At 42.1% G+C, this 23049-nt stretch overlaps 1 protein-coding gene across 1 annotated transcript in view; it reads right to left on the reverse strand.

Moving 5' to 3' along the window:
* Positions 1-23049, reverse strand: part of BABAM2 (BRISC and BRCA1 A complex member 2) — a 396696-nt gene that overhangs the window by 57083 nt on the left and 316564 nt on the right. Inside the window, exon 10 of the mRNA XM_026521231.4 lies at positions 22715-22797. Coding sequence (XP_026377016.1) covers positions 22715-22797 — 83 coding nt within the window. The remainder of the gene's footprint in view (positions 1-22714; positions 22798-23049) is intronic.

Below are 23049 nucleotides of genomic sequence, written 5' to 3' on the forward strand. Positions count from 1 at the left end.
AACCTCAGTCCAGTTCTCAGCTTTTTGCTACACCCCCAACCGGCCTCTGGAATAAAAGTAAACGTCTATCAACCACACCTGCATTTGATTGGTCCTACTTACACTGAGGGCTGAATCCTTGGGTTGAGCCTAGTTAGCCTTCCACTTTTCTTTGAGCCTTTGCCTTCGCAGTAGGTTGCCCCTTTATTATATCGGTTCACCCTCTACTCTACTTCCTTCCCCAAAGCTACAAGTTTTAAAATAGTTTGCCGTAATGACCATTTTCCCAGGAGATACCCACATTACCAAACCAAGCTGACACAATTCTAAACCAAAGCAAAAAGCTTGCTATTTCATTTAGCTTGTACAACTTCATCAGGGATAAGTGTTTGATTTCTATTTTTCTATGTGCTTAATGAATGACAGCTCCAAACATAGTTTGGTCATGGACCTTCACCACTGCTTTTGTGAATAGTAAACGGGACTAATTACTAGAAAGGATCGCTTGCTCTCCTGTTCATCACACCATAATACCCTTCCTTCACTGTGAAATCTTAAAACCCCTTACACGTTTTCCCAAGAGAATTATCCCAATTCTCTAACTGGCTAACACAGTTAGCCTTTCTCCTCCCCTCTTAAAATGTATTTGTATCTATGGTTTCTGTACTCTCTCTACACACATGCCAACTGAAAGTTAATGCCCTTAACAGCAGGAATCACCTCTAACATCAACCAAGCTCTTAGAATGGGACAGGCGACCATCTAAAATTACTAAACGTTACTGATTAGCACAAATGTCATAAGCCCTGGCAATGACCAAGCTTGAGCACGCAACTGTGAAACTCGAAAAGCCATTTTAAAGCTGTCATTTTCAAACTGACACGCAGTCTTCCAATATTACATTGTATTGTTAACTTGCATGGCTGGCTGTTTCCCTTTTAACTAATGGCTCCAGAAAGGAAAGCTTTGGGGGTAACGTATGCTTTTTGTATTTATCTAGAATCTTTTCCAATACCATAGGGTTGCCTCCGTTTCAATATGTTCATGGAACTCCTGCCATAAAGAGCATGGACATTTATCATACAACCCAAGTGATGTATAAATTCAATGCAATTCCTACCAAAATCCCAATAGCATTCCTTACAGAAATTATTAAAAATCCTAAAATTTAGGGGCACCTGGGTGGCTCAGTTGGTTAAGCATCTGCCTTCAGCTCAGGTCATGATCCCAGGGTCCTGGGATCAAGCCCTGCATCGGGCTCCCTGCGCAGTGGGAAGCCTGCTTCTCCCTCTCCCTCTTCCCCTCCCCTGCTTGTGCTCTCTCTCTTTCAAATAAATAAATAAAATCTTTTAAAAAAAATCCTAAAATGTATATGAAATTACAAAAGACCCTGCATAGTCGATTGAGCAAGAGGAGAAAAGCTGGAGGCATCACACATTCTGATTTGAAAATAAATCACAAAGCTACAGTAATTAAAATAGTATGGTACTGGCACAAAAACAGACATGTGGACCAACAGAACAGAAGAGAGAGCCCAGAAGTAAACCCATGCATTTACAGTCAACTGGTCTCTGACAAGATCACCAACAACATACAAGGGGGGAAAGGACAGTCTCTTTAATAAATGGTGCTGGGAAAACTGGACAGCCACATGGAGAAGGAAACTGGACCTTTATCCAATCATATATAAAAAATCAACTCAAAATAGATTAAAGACCTGAATGTATGACCAGAAACTGTAAAATTGCTACAAGAAAACATGAGGAAAAATCTTCTTGACATTGGTCTGGGCAATTATTTTTTTTAGATATGACACCAAAAGCACAGGTAACTAAAGAAAAAACAGACAACTAAGATTGCATCAAACTAAAAATTTAAAATAGAACTACCATATGATCCAGCAATCCCACTTCTAGATATATACCCAAAGGAAAGGAAAGCAGTATCTTGAAGCGATGTTCACTGCAGCATTATTCACAATAGCCAAGATAGAGAAACAATCTAAATGTCTGTCAATAGATGAGTGGATGGAATATTATTCAGCCTTCAAGAAGGAAATCCTGCCATTTGTGACAAAACAAATAAACCCAGAGGACATTAGGCTACAGGAAGTAAGCCAGATACAGAAAGACAAATACTGCATGATCTTACTTATATGAGGAATCTGAAATAGTCAAACTCATAGAAGCAGGGAGTAGAGAATGGTGGTTGCCAGGGACTGGGTGGGGAGGGGAAAATGGGGAAATGCTGGTCAAAAAGCACAAAGTTTCAGTTATGCAAGATAAATAAGTTCCGGAGGTTTAATGTACGGCGTGGGGATTATAGTTAACAATAGTATATTATACACTCGTGATCCGCTAAGAGGGTGGATCGTGCACCCATACATGCATAGGAAGGAATGGTGATGGGCATGTGGCCAGTCAGCTTGCCTGGGGTCATTTCACAGTGCATACGTGTGTGTACTCATCAAGTCGTCCACCTTAACTACAGCTGACCCTTGAACAACGTGGGCTTGAACTGTGTGGATTCACTTGTATGCAGATTTTTTTCAATAAATACAGTACTGCAAATGCACTTTCTCCTTATGATTGTCTTAATAATATTTTCTTTTTCTAGCTTAACTTATTGTAAGAATATAGTGTATAATACATAAAACATACTATGCATGTTAACTGTTTGTATCAGTAAGGCTTCTGGTCAACAGTAGGCTATTCGAGTTTCGAAGGAGTCAAAAGTCATACGTGGATTTTTAACTGCGTGGGGGTCAGCTCCGCTAACTCTGCATTGTTCAAGGGTCAACTGAATATGCAACTTGAAATGTTCAATTACAGCTCAACCAAGCGGGATAGAGGGCACGGACATAGAAGAGGCCTGTTTCCTTCGCAGTGTATCAACAGGCTGAACTCTCAAAACTTCTTGGAAAAGAAAACCAGGAACTATTTGAAGACTGAGACCAAGTCACATCACTGCAGCTGGAAGCACAGCCATCCCCGTGGGGCCCATGTCGTGAGGAGAGGAGGTCATGTTGGGTCACTGCCTGGGTGGGTGAGCTCTTGAAGGAACAATCTCCCCGATGCACCAGGAAGTGGCCCTGGTGGCAGGTGGTGGCTCTGGTCCAGCTTGAGGCCCAACCAAATCAAACACACGCAACCACCCTGCACTTAGAAAAACCTCCCCCAGTTAGATGATGGGTGGAAACTCTGAGCCCTTCGGTCTGTGTTCTTCTGAAGAATGCCATACGTGTGAAGCAGCCTCTTTTATCTGGGCACTCCACGGATATCTAGCTGTAGATGGCCATCGTCTGTCCTTCCCATCTTTTAACTGGAAAAGCCAACAAAGATGCCCTATACCCTTTTCTGCACCCAAGGCTCCGGAACATTATATGTATATGTCAACTCTGTGTTCATGCACCCCCTGCATAACTGACTCCCAAACCCCAGGGAAACGGGGCAAGATCACATCACTGTAAGAATTAAGAGATAACAGCATTCTGTCTCTGTGAAAGATAAAGCAGGGCAGGGAAGAAAGGGCTCAGAGTTAGAACACTTGGGACCCGATTTAAATCATTCTGCATTTATCACCTGTGGGATCTTAGGCACGTTACTACACCTCTCCGCTTTCTACCTGTTCATTTGTAGAATGGCAATCACGATTTTTATCTGGCCAGGACTGTAAGGATGACATGAGATAATGCGCATGAACTATCTAGCGAAGTGACTGTCTCCTAGTGAGTGTTCCATATATGACAATGATCAGTGTGATCTGAATTGAGGGCCGAGAAACCTTCTCTTTCATAGAAACAGCAGAAGGTACCAACAAATTGAAGTGATAATGGAGCCATCTGGGTGAACAGCAGGATGACTCCTGGTTCAGGAGCAGAAGACAAAGGTGGCATCTGCTGTAGGAACAATTAAACACCTGACCAAGAGCAGCCGTGGCCCAAACCCCCTCCACAGCGGAAAGGCCGCAAAGGAGGTGCCAGACACCACCACTTAAGAACCTTGCTCCTCGATCTGGCCCTTTCTTAGAGAAAATTTCTGGAAGAGTAAGATGTATTGATGATTTTCTCATTTTAAGTTCCATGAGGGAGGGACTGTATCTTATTCACGTACCTGATACTGTGGCTGGCCTAACACAAGGGTTCAACAGTTTAACTGAATTAAAATAGGTTTAACTCAATAGTTTAATTGAATTAAAGTAGTAGGAAACCCCTGTTTTCTAGGGCAGAGTAATGGCAAATGCTATCAGTAACACCAAGGCAACATTCCTTCCAGCACTTTGTAATCTGTATGGTTAGCCAAGTACTGCTAAGTCCTGCTAGTCAAGGTTCTGTTGGAGCCTGTAACGTGCTCTTCGCTGTAACAAAGCGACAAGAACAAAACGCAAAATATCTCAAGATTACTTTTAGCGAAGAGCCTAGGTTTGTTTTTAATCTTTCCACAGCCTGTGTTCACATCTGTGGCCTCCCGTCTGGGGGCTCTGGAGCTATAAATCTAAAAGGAGACAGATAAGGTAGAAACCTTGTTCAACAAACTCCCCACCAAAACGACAAACATTCCAACAGGAGTGGCCCGCCTTTATCTCATCACCACCCAGCTTGGAGTCTGTTCGCCTTTGACAAAGGCTTTGCTGTCTGAGAAGTGAACATTTTGCTCAGGAGACCGAAGTCACTCCCCAGCCAGGTAGTTCCCAAAGGAGCTGGACTGTATGTTCCAGTGTTCGGCTCTCGGGATTGCTAGAAAATGCCTTGATTCTGATCTAGGGTTGGACAGATTGGGTTTTTTGATAACCTCGGTCCATTTCCCTGGAAATGTAGGTATGTGTCCATAAGCTGACTCATTCCAGGTGCAGGGAGCACAGGATCCCTTCCAGAAGAGGAGACGGCAAAGGCCAAATCTTGGGGAGAAGAGGAGAAGCGGGAGAGAAAACAACCCCCCAGAGAACTGTTCTGGATTGATTATTTACAGACAGTTTGACAGCAGCCAGATAAGGAACAGATCCTGGCTGGCAACTAGGACCGTAGTGCTTCCCTTAGGTCTTTCATTCGGAGATAAAGAAGAGGTGGCATGTTGATTAAGTAATTTGGTTGCTCTGGACGGGACTATGTACCTGTGGGGTAACTGGAGAGCCTGAGCCTCAGCTTTTGTTTCCTGAAACGCTGGATCGGGTTACATCTTTGTAGGTATGAGATACTTTTAAAGGAACAGTATTTAGTAAATTCAGATACATAAAACTTGCCTCTCATTGGGAAGGACCACACTGTAACTTTGCAGGATTTCTCTGCAGGGAATTACCTCCATGGCAGACACCATCTCACACTAACGGTATGAACACGACGGAGTCAGTGGATGAGGGTGGCTGATTTAACAGAAACTGTAGGGGAAATTCACAAAAACTGCGGGGGAACAGGAATGGACCAGGGCGCCAGGAATCCTCCTGGGGTTGGAGATGCCCTGCACCATGTAAGTGTCAGTGTGAATATCCCGGCTGTTGCCATTGTAATACAGTTGTTCAAGATGTAAGCACTGAAGGAAACTGGATAGCGGGTACACAGTACCCCTCTAGAGTCTGATTACTTCTTACACTTACGTGTGACTACACAGTTATCTCAAAATAAAAAAATTTTAAAAAACCACGAAAGACTATGCGGTAGATATGGAAAAGTATTAACAAAACTATGGAAGGCAGTTTCTTGTTTTTGGAAAACAGGAAAAGGAGCATTGGGTACAGAGAATGGCCCTTAGACCCAGATATGTGACCCAATGCACACCCTTTACCCTTTATTTCCTCACCTTAAAAACAAGGATAATACCTGCCCTACCAACTCCATGGGGTTTGTAAGAGATTCAAATTAAATGAGATGGTAAGTGGGAAAGCACTTTGAAATATTATAAAGTCTTATACCAAATATTGAAGAGACATTTCTAATACCCACTTGAGAGTGACAGAAGCATTATATAAATCCCACCTAAACTTACAAGAGCTGGAAGGCTGCAGGTTCTGAGCCTTTATGTTAACTCAGTAACCACGACTGAGGGGAGGTTAGGAATTGCACATCCGTGGTAACAAGACATCAAAAGTACTTGTTCCAGGCGCAGATTGGGTGTGTAATATTCTTCTTTTCATGAAAGAGAGAAGAAAATTAAGCCTATATTCTTATTTTTATCTGCTGAAGAAACTCTGCAAGGCTGAATTTTAAAAAAAACTAATAAAGTGCCATGAATATGTTCTGCACCTGAAACTACTATAGCACTGTATGTCAATTATACTTCCAAAAAAAGTGACAAGAAGAGAAACAGGATGGATGGAGCAGGGGCGAAGGAAGATTTTGTCATAGTGTGTATTTTTTTTTTAATTAGGTGACTATACTGCCTATTCCAACAACAAAATAAAAACTTTAAAAAGGAAAATTCTTAGGGAGGGTCCCTGTATTTTGTGTGTGGGGGAGGGACAGTTACTTTTTGTTTTTCTCAAAGTCGTAGCTCCAGGAGTGTTAAGTTAGCTAAGTATCATCACTGAGGTGTGTGTGTGTGTGTGTGTGTGTGTGTGTGCGAGCGTGTGCGGGCACAAAAACAAGCCCACACGTGCCTGAAGATTTTGGCCAAGCCCTACCTGCTTCCTACTCTCCAAAACTGGAAATACCCAGGAGTCGTGCAAGGTGAATCACCACAGTAGCTACCCCTGCTTTTCAATTTTCTGCTCCTTAGCTCACTTGAAGAACAACAACTGATTTAATTATATTATTACCTTACGGGGGGAGACTGCGCCGACCTAACTCACTTGACAGGACAAAACGGGATCAGAAGTAGACACTGAGGTCTTTACTCCCACTCAGCCCCGTAGCCACTCATCAGTACCTCCTCGGTTCATACGTGGCTTAAAAAAACGAACATTCTCAGGGTACCAAAGTGAAATCTGGGTTGTTTCAGAGGACCTTCTGGTTGTTAAAAGAATCAAATTTGGAAAGCCGACATCAAGAAACCATTCTTTTTGATTGTGTTGGGTTTCTGCAGCCCCCACAATCTCTGGAATAATGGAAACAATGGATGATGTTGGAGTAAACGGCCTTTGAACATTAGAGCAGACGGTCTCTTTTTGTTTACTCTCTGTGGAGTCCACTGAGTCTGCGATCTTGGGCTGTTCGTCTCCCAGAATAATGGGTCTTTTGAAGTATTCTGTCCTCTTGGTGAGAGGCCAACTGAGCATGTTTTCATCTTCTTGTAAATAGTGTTCAAGCACTGTCCCCTCAACCAGGTTCTACCTTCTCATTGACTAACTGCGGCGGGACAGTCTGAACTGAGGGTTTTGGCCCACTTCATTCTCCCGACAGAAAACAAAGGCTACGCACCATTTGGAGATGCTTTGTTCAGACCACAGTTGATTTCTGAGGTCTCAATCAAACAAGAGCTTAAGGATAAACTTTGCAAATTCTTTTTAATTTGTCTGACACTGGAGACAGTTTACAATACATATGAGGTTTCCAAACTACAGCCAAATGAAAAATAAGAAATTTTACCAAAGCCAAAGAGATCTTTCTCTTTCTTTCTTTTTCTTTCTTTCTTTCTTTCTTTCTTTCTTTCTTTCTTTCTTTCTTCCTTCCTTCCTTCCTTCCTTCCTTTCCCTTTCTTTTCTTTTCTTTTCTTTTCTTTTCTTTTCTTTTCTTTTCTTTTCTTTTTTGACAATCTTCATTGGGAAAAGCCTCACAGAATCTGAGTACATGAGACTGTGAGTTTCTTTAGAAAAGGAACATGTCCCATCTGGCCCTAGGTCTTTAGTATTCAGAATGGTGCCTGGCACAAAGAATATGCTTAAATGTTCATAGAGTTAAATGCACCTGTCACCTGGGAGTACATAAAAAGGCAAACCCCAGTCCAACAAATGTTCAGGACTATAAAGCTGGATAAGACTCTGTCTCTAACCTGAAAGACTAACTGGGAAAATGCAAGGAACTAAATTTGTCTCTGTACCGGGAAACAAACCCAGTGGGAACAATGGTCTAGGTCAGAGACTGCAGAGGTTTGTTTAAAACGTGAACGTTAATTCCCTGGCCTCAATCACACTCACGGATTCCTTTTTGCAATTATCTTCACTAGGCTCACCTGTATGTAAAGTTTGCTGATCACTGGCAGGCACTATGGTTTCCCAGGAGACAGAGAATCCTAATCCACCTTTTCAACACTCTGGGGAGCTCAAAAGACTCAGAGGACAAAGAGATTCACAGCTGGGCACATCAGAAGTAACACTGGAGAACCCTGTGGGACCTTGCTTGCACAGAGGAACTAGGAATTAGGATCTTTACCCACCACGTAGACTGGGATCGGGATTCTCCTCATTGTACACATACCTAGGGTCTTCTCCTTGTTTTAGAAAAGACAACATAGTGTTACACTGTGCTCCCCAGCTTCTTCCAAATCATGGCATCATCAGAAAAATGTGTGATTTATGGCACCTGGGAAAAATGTGTGAGGCTGGCAGAGGTTGCTGACAAGGGATCCAGCTCCCACAAGAACTAAAGCGATCAGTAGCCCATCTGTAGCCTCTTCCCAAATCAGTGGTACGCCCCAGCACGTGGACTAGGAAGCGCCAGTGAACTGTTAAGAATAAGAGTTATACAATGAAAATGTCCTAGTTCTAATGCTGTTTCCTTCAACTACTAGCTATGGGACATCCGGCAAGTTACTTTATTTCTAGGTGCTCTAGTTTCCTCTACTGTAAAATGGAGATAAGGAGCTGTCTTATAGAGCTGTTGAGCGAATTATATGGAATCATGAATGTAAAGTACTTAACACAGTACTTTGCACAGAGTGAGCACTCAGCAAATAATATCATTTATATATCACAATGGCATCATCATTATTATTGCCTATCATTAGAGGTCACTTCTTATCACCAGTAACCTCTGATTGACAATGAATTAGAGAAACACACCATGTTGGCTGAGACTGAAGAAAGTTTGCCAATAAGATGTCTGCCTACTAATGAATTGTGTCTTTTTATGTTTCCATTTTTTTATCATGGTAAAATATACATTAACATAAAAATTCCTATTTTAACCATTTTTGAGTGTGCAGTTTAGCGGCATGAAGTCGCACGTCCACTCTGCTGTGCAACTGTCACCACCATCCACCTCTGGAACTTGTTTCATCTTCCAAACGGAAACTTGTAAACACAGTGTTCCTTCCCCTCCGTCCCTTTTATGACTGTTCTCATTCAGGTCTAATCATCTTTTGCCTAAATCATCTTCTACATAATCTACCAAAACAGTCCCTTTTTTAAAAAAAGCAAATATATCTACCACTTCTCTACCGAGCATACTTCAGTAACTGCCTGCTCTCCTCGGGATACAGTCCATGCTCATGAGCCTGGTGGACAACACTCTGAGTTCTGGGCTCTGCCTGCCTCTAGCTCAATCTCTCACAACTCCCCAGGATCCAATACACATTTGAGAAATCCTCAACGACTCACAGTTTCTCACTCTTGTTTTCCCCCTCAGTGCCTGTTTATGCCAGCCCCTCTGCCTGAGATGCTCTTACAGCCCTCCTGTGCTATGGTTGGGCGCCCCTTCTCTGTGCTCCCAAAACATCTGGTGGATGCCTAACTTTGCATTTGAAATGATTCACTGTTGTTTTTATACATTCTTACTAGACGGAGCCATTTCAGAGCCAGTGGCATTCATCCTGGTATCCTTAGAGCCTTGACAGTGCCTGAACCAGGGCAGGTGCTCAGCACATGGTGCATGAAGGACTAAATCAACAAACAGTTAAACTATTGCACAGGTCAGGTCTGGAGGCCACAGGGAAGAAGAAAGGAAGAAAGGGAGGGAGGGAAGGAGGGAGGGAGGGAAGGAGGAAGGAGAGAAGGAAGGACAGAGGAAGGAAGGAAGGAAGGAAGGAAGGAAGGAAGGAAGGAAGGAAGGAAGGAAGGAGAGAAGGAAGGACAGAGGGAAGGAAGGAAGGAAGGGAAGGAGGAAGGAGAGAAGGAAGGACAGAAGGAAGGAGGGAAGGAAAGAAGGAAGGAAGGAAGGAAGGAAGGAAGGAAGGAAGGGAGGAAGGAAGGGAGGGGGGAAGGAAGGATATACATGTTGGAAAGGAAAAAGTAAACCTGCCTTTACTTGCAGATGACACGATCATGTACATAAAAATTCTAAGGAATCCACTAAAGGTCAATATACAAAAATCAACTGTACTTCTATATGTTAACAATAATAATCAGAAAATGAAAAAATTTAAAAAGAACTCCATTCACAATAGCTTAAAATATACTTAGGAATTTTAACAAGAGATGTACAAGACCTGTACACTGAAAACTATTAAACATTGTTATGGGAAACTAAAAAAAGATCTAAATAAATGGAAACATATAACATGTTCATGAATTGGAGGACTCAATATTTCTAAGATGGCAATTCCTCCCAAATTGAGCTACAGAGTCAGTGCAATCCCAACCAAACTTTTAGTGAAAAAAACTGACAAGCTAATTCTAAAAGGTATATGGAAAGGCAAAGGATCTTAACAGCCTAAACAATTCTGAAGAAAGACATATAAGATTAAAGGACTTGTACTCTCTGATTTCAAGACTTGCTATGAAGTGACAACACAGCATGCAGATCAGTGGGATTGAATATAGGGTTACAGAAACAGATCTACACTTTCATGTTCAACTGATTTTTGACAAAGGTGTCAAGGTAATTCAAAGGGGAAAGGATAGTCTTTTCAACAAATGGTGCAGAAACAAATGGATATTCGTATAGAAAAAATATATAAACCATGTCCCTTACCTCACACCATAAACAAAAATTAACTTGGAATGGAAATTGAGAGAGCTAAAACTATGAACTCTGCAGAAGAAAACAATGTAGAAATTCTTTTTGAACTAGATTAGGCAAGAGTATTTTCAGCAGGACACTAAAAGCACATCCCGTAAGAATGCAAACTGTGCAGCCACTGTGGAAAACAGTATGGAGTTTCCTCAGAAAATTAAAAACAGAATTGCCGGGGCGCCTGGGTGGCTCAGTTGTTAAGCGTCTGCCTTCGGCTCAGAGCGTGATCCTGGAGTCCTGGGATCGAGCCCCACATCAGGCTCCTTTGCTGGGAGCCTGCTTCTTCCTCTCCCACTCCCCCTGCCTGTGTTCCCTCTCTCGCTGGCTGTCTCTCTCTCTCTCTGTCAAATAAATAAATAAAATCTTTTAAATAAATAAATAAATAAATAAATAAAACCAGAATTGCCATATGATCCAGTAATTCCACTACTGGGTATTTACCCAAAGAATATGAAAACACTAATTCGAAAAGATATCTGTACCCCTATGTTTATTGCAGTATTATTTACAATGGGCAAATTTTAGAAGAAGCCCAAGTGTCCATCAATAGGTGGATAAGATGTGTACACACACACACACACACTGGAATACTACTTGGCCATAAAAAGAATGAAATCTTGCCATTTGCAATGACCTGGGTGGAGCTACAGGGTTCAATGCTAAGTGAAATAAGCCAGTCAGAGAAAGACAAAAACCAAATGATGTCATTCACATGTGGAATTAAGGAAACAAAACAAACGAACAAAGGAAAAAAGAGACAAACCAAAAAACAGACTCTTAACTACAGAGAACTGATGGTTACCAGACGGGAGGTGGGAGAGGGGAATGGGTGAACTAGGTGATGGGGATTAAGAGTACACTTATCCTGATGAGCACCGAGTAACGTGTGTGGAATTGCTGAATCACTATATTGTACACCTGCAACTAATGTAACACAGTATGTTAACTATACAGGAATTAAAATTTTTTTAAAAAGCATAGCTATAAAATGAAAACATGATAAAACGAACTGCATCAAAATTAAAATTCTTGCTCTTTCAAAGATACAGTTAAGAAAATGAAAAGGCGTGCCACCGACTGGGGAAAAATGTATAGAACATATAACTGACAAAGGGCCTGCACCTAATACGTATAAAGAATTCATGACTCAGAAATAGACAACGATCCAATTAAAATAGGAAAAAGATTTGAACAGACATTTCACAAAACAACTTACTTGGCAAAAAGCACATGAAAAGGTGTTCAACATCACTAGTCATTAGGGAATTGTACTTTAAAACCACAGTGAGATACTATTACATATCTTACAATGGTTGAAATGAAAGGGATTGGTAATAGCAAGTGCTGGAGAAGATATGGAAGAACTGGGACCCTCATACACTGTTAGTGAGAATGTAGCAGGTTACAGCCCTTTGGAAAATAATATAGCACTATACTACTGAGTTAAACACATATTTACTCTATGATTCAGTATTCTCACTCATAGAGTTTTACCCAAGAGAAACAAAACATTATGTCCACACAAAGACTTACGCTTAAATTATGTTCACAGGAGCACTACTCTTGATAGACAGAAACTGGAAACAAATAAAATGTCCATTAACCTAGTAAAGGGATAACCAGTGGAAGGGAAAAAGGGAATACTACTCAGCAGCAAACAGGAATGAAATATTGACACACAACATGGATGGATCTCAACAACACTGTGCTAAGTGACAACAGTCAAATGCAAAAGACCATATACTGTTTGATTCCGTCTTTATGAAATTCTATACACTCTATAACAGAATACACTAGTAACAGACAATGGTCAGTAACTGAACCCTGAAGGTCAAGAGAGGGGATCCACTGCAAAAGCACACGAGAAACCATGTAGGGTGATGAAAATGTCCCACGTCCTGACTGGTGCTAGTTCTGTGACTGTATGTGGTTGCCAACATTTATTAAAGTATTCACTTAGAATGGGTGAGTTTTACTATAAGTTACAGTAAAGTTAGAGTAAGTTATACCTCAAAAAAGATAGGGGAAAAATGCCCCATGGACTTATAAAAGCTGAACTTGTGCAATTAGGGAGCATATATTATGCAAAAGGAAGCTCATTAAACCTTAAATCTGAGCATTATTTTCTGGTATTTTCCTTATGTTGGACATTCTCAGTTCTTCAGCCTAGTGTTAAGATATCAGCAATACAATACTGACCACATACTGCTACAAAAGCATTTACCTTTCCTTTGCCTAGGAATCTCAGAATCCGGCCATTCAAACATAGGAAAAATGCATAATTGGATTGCAGGAACTTGGCTTCTGGTCCTATTCTCCCCAAATATTATGCATGGCATGGGGTTAGGTACTCAGCCACATCCTATCTCTAATCCAGGGAGTTTTCTGACATTCTCAATCTGAGATCCACACATCTCGCTTCACCTCCCACTCCTCAAGAGTCCTTGGATCAAATTTGGGCATCTGGGAACTTGCAGAGGAAAAATGTGTATCTTTATATTCACTACCTTTACCCGAAATTTACCATTGCCTCCAATTACGAACGTGGGCAACAATCTACAGCAGTATTAGCAGTACCTTGACTTTGTTATCAAAAGAAATTACAGATACTCCTGTATCACATTGGGGGTGCTGCTCATATCTTAAAATATTCTTTATGCTCATCTCTACTTCAAAGTTACAAGGGTTATTAGATCTGCCACTGGATATTGTTATTCAAGGTGTCATCAAAGAAGCCCATATCTCGTGTATCATATGTTTTTAATCATATGATTAAATCATTTTTAACGATTTGATAATAGTCTTTTAATAGAATTGGCTTCCATTGTAGTGCTATATATTTTACTTCATGCATTTTAAAATACCGTTCAAAGAATGGATCCACAGGCTTCCCAGAGGGGTCTTTGGCACAAGAACGTTAGAAGTCCCTGGGCTAGATAATCCCTAACCGTTCATTCTAGTGCTAAGAATTCTATTCAGAACTGACACAGAGACTCAATGACTCATATTTTAAATGTGGTAATTAAAAGCACTTTGAAACGAAAGTGATAAACAAATGTCAGACCTTGTCTTCTATAGGCTCATGGGTGAAGTGATGTTTTTAATAATTTCACTCTGTATTTTTCTTAACTAAATTATGGGGAAAGAAATTGGATAGTGACATCCATTATTTCGTTCCACATCTCTTCTTTTCTAAGGAAAGACTCTCAAGATTCATGGGTCCTGACTTATTTGGATTCTGATTTGAAAAAAAAAAAAAACCTGTTTGAGACAAATGGGGAGAGGTGAACAGAGACTGGTTACTAGATGATATTAAATAATATCATAATTTGTTATTGTATTATAATATTCTAATAGCATTGTTTTGGATACATCTTTAAAAAAAATCCTTATCTATTAGAGATACACATTGAGTATTTATAGGTGAAATGGTATTTCACATTTGCTTCAAAATATTCCAGAAGATCTTAAAAATTAATTTAAAAAGGAGGAAGGGGGGGTGCGCCTGGGTGGCTCAGCCTGTTAAGCATCTGCCTTTGGCTCAGGTCAGGATCCCAGGGTCCTGGGATCCAGCCCCACATCAGGCTCCCTGCCTGGTGGGGAGCCAGCTTCTCCATCTCCTTCCTGTTCATTCTCTCTCTCTCTCTCTCTAATAAATAAATTCTTAAAAAAATAAAATAAATAAAAAGGAGGGACTGATGAAACAAGGTAGACAAAGCTGCAACATGGGTGATGGGCACAGGATGGTTTATCATATTTTCCTCTCTACTTTTGTGTTAGTTTGACATCTTTATAATAAAAAGTGATTTTTTCCCTTTTTTCGTTTAAAAATTTTAAAAAATTTATTTAAATTTAATTAGCATATAGTATATTATTAGTTTCAGGGGTAGAATTTAGTGATTCATCAGTTGCGTATAACACCCAGTGCTCATTACATCAAGTGCCCTCCTTAATGCCCATCACCCAATCACCCCATCCCCCTCACCTTCCCTCCAGCAACCCTCAGTTTGTTCCCCGTAGTTAAGTGTCTCTGACGGTTTGCCTCCCTCTCTGTTTTTATCTTATTTTATTTCCTTCCCTTCCCCTATGTTCATCTGTTTAATTTTTAAATTCCACACGGAAGTGAAATCATATGGTATTTGTCTTTCTCTGACTGACTTCGTTTGCTTAGCGTAATACCCCCTAGTTCCTTCCATCCATGTTGCTGCAAATGGCAAGATTTCATTCTTTTTGATGGCTGAGTTTTATTCCATTGCATAGATATACTGCATCTTCTTTTTTAAAAAGATTTTATTTATTTATTTGACAGAGAGAGAGTGAGAGAGAGAGGGAACACGAGCGGGGAGGGGGGGAGAGGGAGAGGGAAAGGGAGAAACAGACTTCCTGCTGAGCAGGGAGCCCAACGTGGGCCTCAGTCCCAGGGCCCTGGGACCATGATCTGAGCTGAAGGCAGACGCTTAACTGACTGAGCCACCCAGGCACCCCTATACCTTATCTTCTTTATCCATTCATCTGTCGATGGACATCCGGGCTCTTTCCATAGTTTGACTACTGTGGACATTGCTGCTATAAACACTGGGGTACAGGTGCCCCTTCAAATCACTATGTTTGTATCCTTTGGATAAATACCCAGTAGTGCAACTGCTGGGTCATAGGGTAGTTCTATTTTTAACTTTTTGAGGAACCTCCATACTGTTAAAAAGTGTTTTTTAAAAAGAGATTCATAGGTCACCAGGATAAATCCAGGGCACAGAAATGTTTGGATTATATTCCGTTTTAGGGGGGAAAAATCAAAATCACGTAAAGGAGCATGCAGCTTGCCAAAGTTCTTACCACTCCTTCCTGTCTTAGAACCTGGGCAACTCTCACTGCTATTTGCCTCCAACTTCGTAGGTTTTGCGTTTGCAGGACTTTGTATATGACCCATTATAACTGGCCACATTCACTATGTCTAAACAGGTTAAATCTAGTTTTTGATCATCAATAGGTCGTGATGCTTTGGTGAATCCATTAGTTTCGTCTTTTTATAGCCACAGACTGAAACCCTACTCCAGCTGGTCTATTTGCGCTGCTGGGCAGGGGTTTACAGCTGGACAGCCGTCATCACTACTGAGGAGTGCCGCCAGCTTCACGCCTCACAGCCTTCAGATCAATGCCATCTTTGGTGAGATGTCCATTCATGTGCCCAAGAAAGGAGAGGGTCTACACATCTCCCAGACCTGGGTGAACACTTCCATTCCTAGAGCTTACGGCTTCCCTGGGAAGCTCCAAAGGCTTTCCAAATTCATCACATACTTGGGGATATTGCCAACCAATTATCTGAAACAGTACAGTAATGCAGTTTAGCACATGGGCTCTGGAATCAGTTCCTGGATTTTAAATCCTAGCTGTCACAGTTCTGTGTCACACTTTTATGATTTGTAAAAGGCAGTAATACTAGTAATTATCCTCAGAAGAATATTATGAGGCTTGTATAACACAATATCATATATGCAAAATACTGAGAGCCGTGTCCAGAGCACGGTATATAGTCAACAGCTGTTAACTACTGTTACTATAACTATTATCTCCAACAACAGCAGAAGTTTTGCACCAAAATAATGAAATAATGCTCCTGTTTCACCAATGTCAATACTACTTTAAAATTAATTCTAAGAAAAGGTTATACTGAACTGGATCAATACTATAAAAGTTATTCTTTGTAAACAGCTTCCTTTCTTTCATTGAGTTAGATGCCTTCTTGGGTTACAATGTGTTAATTTCAAAGCAGCTGCATACATTTTTAAGTCAAAATCACTGCATTTTAATGCCCCCCTTTTTTTTTTTTAAGATTTTTGTTTATTTATTCGACAGAGACAGAGACAGCCAGCGAGAGAGGGAACACAAGCAGGGGGAGTGGGAGAGGAAGAAGCAGGCTCGTAGCGGAGGAGCCTGATGTGGGGCTCGATCCCATAACGCCGGGACCATGCCCTGAGCTGAAGGCAGACGCTCAACCGCTGTGCCACCCAGGCGCCCCTTTAATGCCCTTTCTTTGATCAGATAAGCTCACTTTAGCAACTACTTTGATCCAATAATTACAACTGAAAGGAATCACACAATATATATGAGAGGGTGCAGGCAAAGAAATCACCACATGTTATCATGCATCAATTTACAACCTCCTTCCTTACAAGAAGTCCTTGAAGGTCATTAAAAAGGTGTCACATAAATCCAAGGTACTACAATGAAAAGAATATTCCCAAGAACATTACGAAGATTAATGAAATAAATTCTCAAACCAGTGTCAGAAGCTGCAGAAAAAGACTTTCTAGAAGTAGACTCTAAAGATGAAAGAGGAGTTTCAGTTTGAATCAAAACAGTGACAGTGGTCGCTCAAGTCCTAGAGCTGTTCGGGTTGTAAACCGTGAACAGGGCGCACTTGTGTGTGGGATCAAGAGATGAACACCGCTTCACCCAGCAGAGCTAACCACTTTCAAGGAAGTCCAGGATAAAGATTAACCAAAATGTTTAAAGTATCTAAAGGACCAACAGTTCTCATAATCAAAGCAAAAAGGCATTTTAGAAAGTAGATTTTCTTTTATCTTTTTTCCACACTCTTTTATCTCTTTGAACAATAAAGAGAACTGATTAGTTTCACTTTTTATTCACAATCGATTTTAGTTCCTGCTGCTTTGATAGCTATTATTCCTACTAGAAATGACAAAATTAAGCCACAAATTTTATATATGCCTCATCTGAGGTAATCATATGAATTCTTAAATAATATTACACTTTTTATAGATTTGCTTTGAAATGAATTCTAATATATAACATTGGGCTTCCTGATTTTAATCACCTTAATGATTCTGATTTGTTCTTCAAATCTATTTATTTATATAAAAATGTGATTTGTATCCAAAATTCAGCAAGTTTTGAAAAACCACATAATTTTGGTTTCACTGAATTATCTAGTAGCCATCTTGCCTGTTGCTGCTAAATAGTCTACAAGACGTTTCTGTGGCAAGATGAGCCCACTCCCCTCCGCTCAGGAACTAGTCTTCCCTGCGACCCAACACCACCTTCCCTCACTGACCCAACACCACCTCCCCTCAGTCTCTTTTGCAGCCCCCTGCTTTGTTCCGTTATGGTATCTGTCAGCACTTGAAATTTCTATATTTGATAGTTTACTTCTTTATTGTCTGTCTCTCTCATTAGATCCATTAGGGAGGGTCTCTCTCCTTTTCTACTTCGCTCTCTTACATATAAAACGCATGCAGTTCTCTCTGCCCTATGTCTCTTTGTGCCTGGCATATAGCAGGCAAGCTCAAAAACTGTTTTAAAAAAATGCATGCCAGGGGCGCCTGGGTGGCTCAGTCATTAAGCGTCTGCCTTCGGCTCAGGGCGTGATCCCGGCGTTCTGGAATCGAGTCCCGCATCAAGCTCCTCTGCTGAGAGCCTGCTTCTTCCTCTCCCACTCTCCCTGCTTGTGTTCCCTCTCTCACTGGCTGTCTCTCTGTCAAATAAATAAAAAATCTTAAAAAAATAAAAAAATAAATAAAACATGCCTGCCACTGTGATTCACCATTATCTGATCTCCATTCTCATCAACTAGACCTGGGCCTGCACACATTTTTGTCAGAGGGTCAGAGAGTCGGTATTTTAGGCTTTACCATCTCTGTTGCCTATTCTTCCTCCCGCCACTCCCAACAACCTTTTAAAAACACAGAAACCACCTTTAGCTGGAGGGCCAGCTGAAAACAGGCTGAGGGTGGGATTGGGCCCGCAGGGTGTAGTTCGCCAACTCTTAGTTAGACTCTAAGTGTCTTAAGGTCAAGCCTGAGTTATTTACTTTTATCCCCTGGGACCTTTCATAGTACTGAGCACATACAGGTTCTCAATAAACCCAGAACCCAGTTGAACTGGGTTAAAGTGACTGGGTTAGGGGTAGAGAGGATACAAAATTAAATGGAAGAGCCCCGAAGGTCAGATTTAGAATAACAGGCATTTTGCCACGGAGATACAGCCTCTGGTCCAGGCTGGATGACTCAAAGGGTCACTTACCAAGGATTTATGGGTGATGGGAAAAGACGGAATGTCATACAATGACACGCTCTCTCACTTGCCTTAGGAGTCACAGATCTCAACACCCTCCACTTTGAAGCAGCAATCCTGCTACTCAGGCGGCTGCCGCCTCTCATACCGACTTATGGTGCAACTGACCGGGACCGTGAAAGCTGATGTTTCTCCCAGTGGTTGCTTTTGTTCTGTGTTACTGTGCTTTGCTGTCTGGTTCTCTTATCACCCAGCATTCTGAAAAGGTGCTGGCTTAAAGATAACATCCCCTCCAGAGCTCGGCAAGTATGCCTCCATAGCCACTACAAACAGTTGTTCGGTGATGGCCAGGAAACCTTCCTGAAAACACTCCCTGATCCTTGCATGGTTCCAAAGTCTTGCAGTATGTTGATCACGGACGAAGGAAGGAAAGAAAGAAGGAATAAATGGATGAAAAAACTCCATGGCCACGATCCCCACTCCTGAAATCGTCAGAATGTTGGAGGTTGCAGTGTCTCATGAGAGATCCCAGAATACGTACCATGTTTTCCCCGAGGGCATTCTTGCTTCCGCACACTCTAGCAAAGTGTGAGGTCAGAGCCATCTGCCTCGAGAGAGGAGTGCCTCTTTCCTCTAGCATCCAAAATGCGCAGAATTATTACCAACACCTGCCCTAGTGACAGTCTTCCTCCCGTGCCTGGGAGAGGTGGGGGAAGGAAGGAGAGCAGGGATGTTATCTGGTGTCTGCTAGGTGTCCACTCTCCATGGAGCAGTGGAGCCAGCCCCAGAAGCCTGGCTCCATCTCTAGGCACTTCCTTCCTTCTTCACGTTCTTGACAACTCAGAATATTTCACTGCAATGTGCTATTGTTAAGTCTCTGTCAGCCCATATTTACTCACCCATCCTCATGGAAAGAAAAAAAGGAACAAGTGGTCCCTTGGGTGTTATAACCAAGCAAGCAGATACTTCCAAAGGAAAGTGTCAGATGCTTAACTAGTTGATAGAATAAGACATGTTATCCAACCAGGCTTCACTCTGATGCAGCAAGTCCTATATTTCAGATAGAAGAAGCAATAGGGTGGGAATAATTTATTTAAAGACAGTCTGTGTGTTAATGATGGAGCAGAAAGCAGCATCAAGCCCCCTGATTAACAGACAAGGTCATATCTGCCCAAGAGCCATGAGTGTAGACAGTGAGGCTAAGAGACAAGGGGCAAGCAGCCTGGGGAGGAAGGGACTAACAGCCTGAGGAAACATTGTGGAAGAAGTAAGTTAAACAAATCCCAAAGTCCTTGGAGTTGTTCTAAAGAGTGCCTGTGGGTTCTACATTTCTGGAGAAGGTAACCAAAACTAGGTGAAAATACGACTTTGGGTTCGCATGTTACATGTCTGACTTGGAAACGCTAGGACAGGAAGGTGGCGAAGGAGCTCTAAGAAATACTGGACACATGGCACCAGGGGAAATATTTTTTGGGGAAAAGACCTTCCAAAGAAACAAGAATTGCTGTAACGCCAAATGTACTGAGAAGGGAGGGCAGGGGCTGAGAGGGTGAGCGCTCCTTTATCCCCGTGCGTCGCTCTGGCTCGCCACCTCCAGGGAGTGACTCTGGACTTGCATGTGGAAAGCGCCGGTGAGAATGAGCGACGCCAAGAACATCTTTTTTCTCTTCTACCTGATGTGATCTGACATCAAGATTTCTGAAAACAGAATCATGGCTAGAAAACCAAAGTACTTTAGTTCCATTTAAAGAGCTGAGATTTCACGCGACTTTGGTCGAGCATTCCTCTAATTGAACGTTTGCAATTGTCCTTCTGTGTGTCCCACCTTCTGTGTCCTTCTCTCAGAGCCACGCCGGGAGGCTTCTGACTCTCACCACCACCATTCGAGGCAGGGCACAGGCCCCTCTTGCTGAGCTGGCCTGGGGGGTCACACCAACCAGATCACGCAGCCAACTGTCCAGGGTTGTGAGAGACAAAGCAAGGAAGCAATGGGGATCTGGGGACGCGTCACCGGGCTAGAGGCAGAGTCACTGGGACCAAGACGGCGTGCAAGGTGAATATGGCAAGCAGGAAATGAGATCTCATTAAGGAATTAAGAACGAAGAAACAGAGCAGCAACACATAAGGTGACAATCAAAAGTGGTGGCTGCAAGTACCAGTAGGGCCACATAAGACAGCAGGCAGAGAGGAGACCGGCAGGAGGCCGTGACCGTGACGCTCCTTCTTCCACCTGGCCCTGTGTTAAGGGTTAAGCTCCACATGTGAACATCTCCACAGGACTTAACCAGGTCCCCATGTACACAGGAGGAAATTCGAGTGGAGGGAAGCTTGTCCTAGTGATCTGGACAATGTCATGTAACTAGTTGGAGGAACACCCAAATTAAAATCTTCCCTCTCCAATTTTCTTTTTATCTGTGCACATCATTAATACACAGCAATATGCTTGCATTCTTCAGATGCACTTGAAGAGATGGTCCCAATGTCTGACTCGCTACAGAGCAGAAGCTCAACAGGAAGCTCTGTATGGCAAGGTGTTTCTTATTGGGAAACACCTTAAAAACACAGCCAACTCTCAGTTCTCTCTGTGCAGCTTATCCCATGGTATAGAGGCTTTCTTTCCTACTGTCTGGTGGTGTGAAACGGGGTAAGACAGATGAATTTCAGAACCATTTTTTAGCCTAAGCAAATCACAGACAAGAACGTCAGTCTGCTGGGGAAACAGAAACCCCCAAACCAATGCCTTTACACCGTCTGATGGTGTGGCTAAATAGGGCCAAAGCTCCTCTTCCAGCACTAGTTTATTAAAGGTCGAGGGTAGTTCTCTCCACTAAGTGAAGTCAGAACAGAAGGAAGGCCCACTGCTTTTCTGTAACCTGACTTGGGAGAGCTGAGACATCTGTGTCTTCGGCTTGAAGACCGGGCATTGTGCAGATCAAATTACTAAAGAATAAAGGTCTTGGTTGACTTGCAACTGGAACCTGGCACCATGGGTCAATGGTTCTTAAATAACAAAGAAATAAACAGAAGAGAAAGCTGGACCAGGGGCGCCTGGGTGGCGCAGTTGGTTAAGTGGCTGACTCTTGGTTTCAATTCAGGTCATGATCTTAGGGTCCTGAGATCGAGCCTCACATCGGGCTCCACGCTCAGTGCAGAGACTGCTTGGGACTCTCTCTCTTTGCCTCCCACCCCCTCCCTCTCTAAAATAAATAAATTAATTTAAAAAAGAGAGAGGGAACACTGGACCAAAGTTTACTGACTCACTGATTAATGTAACACAACAAGTATTTAAAAGATGCTTATCTATGGAATAAAACTGAAAAGTGATGCTGGGAATACATTTAAACTTGTCTCACCTTTTAAATATTTATTATATTATTATCAAAGTTGTAGTCTTTTTCCTTAATAAGGATGATGGCCACATGATCAAAGCAAATATGTTTTGAATAATCCTGACAGTTTTGGAACCTCATGCTGGAAAGACGCTGTGAAACAGGAATCTGGAAGCTGGGACACAGGGAGGGTTTCTTCAGCTCAGCACTACTGACATCTTGCACTCAATGATCTTGCTGTTGTTGGGGGGGGGGCGTCCTGCAACATCCCTGCCCTCTACCCACTAAATGCCAGAAGCAACAACCCCCACTTCCGCCCTGCTCAATCATGACCGTCAAAAACGTCTTCGGACACTAACAAACATCTGCCGAGGGGCTAATTATAGCTGGTTGAGAACCACTGGTCTAGAGGCATTTTCTCTCTAAGACCATGTGGTACATATACTAAAGTAAAAGGAACCCCATCGGGACACCACAGGTTTTCATAGTCATTACTCCATACGGTTGAGGACTTTGCAAATGCATGCTGCCAGGCTCACAGCACAAGTATACTCACTGTGCACAAGAAAACAGAAATCTTTCCACATCAGCAGCAGAGTGAGTTTTGTAAAGCCTTCTGCATCATACTCCACGACGCCTCTAGGTGACAAACACACACACACAAAGAAAAAACCCTCATCAAGATAAGGCATAAGAGAGATGGAACCCAGTAAAGAATATATTCATAAAACCACGGTGATTGAATCCAAGATGCGTTTACAGTTAAGTGAGTGTTACCATAGGAAGGACATGGCGTTTGGAATGACAGCATCTACATTTAAGTTACGGTTTTGCCATGTACTATAATGACCTCAAGCAAATCACTTAACCTCTGGAGCCTCAGTTTCCTCA

This window comes from Ursus arctos, unplaced genomic scaffold (genome assembly GCF_023065955.2).
Source record: "Ursus arctos isolate Adak ecotype North America unplaced genomic scaffold, UrsArc2.0 scaffold_8, whole genome shotgun sequence".
NCBI lineage: Eukaryota > Metazoa > Chordata > Mammalia > Carnivora > Ursidae > Ursus > Ursus arctos.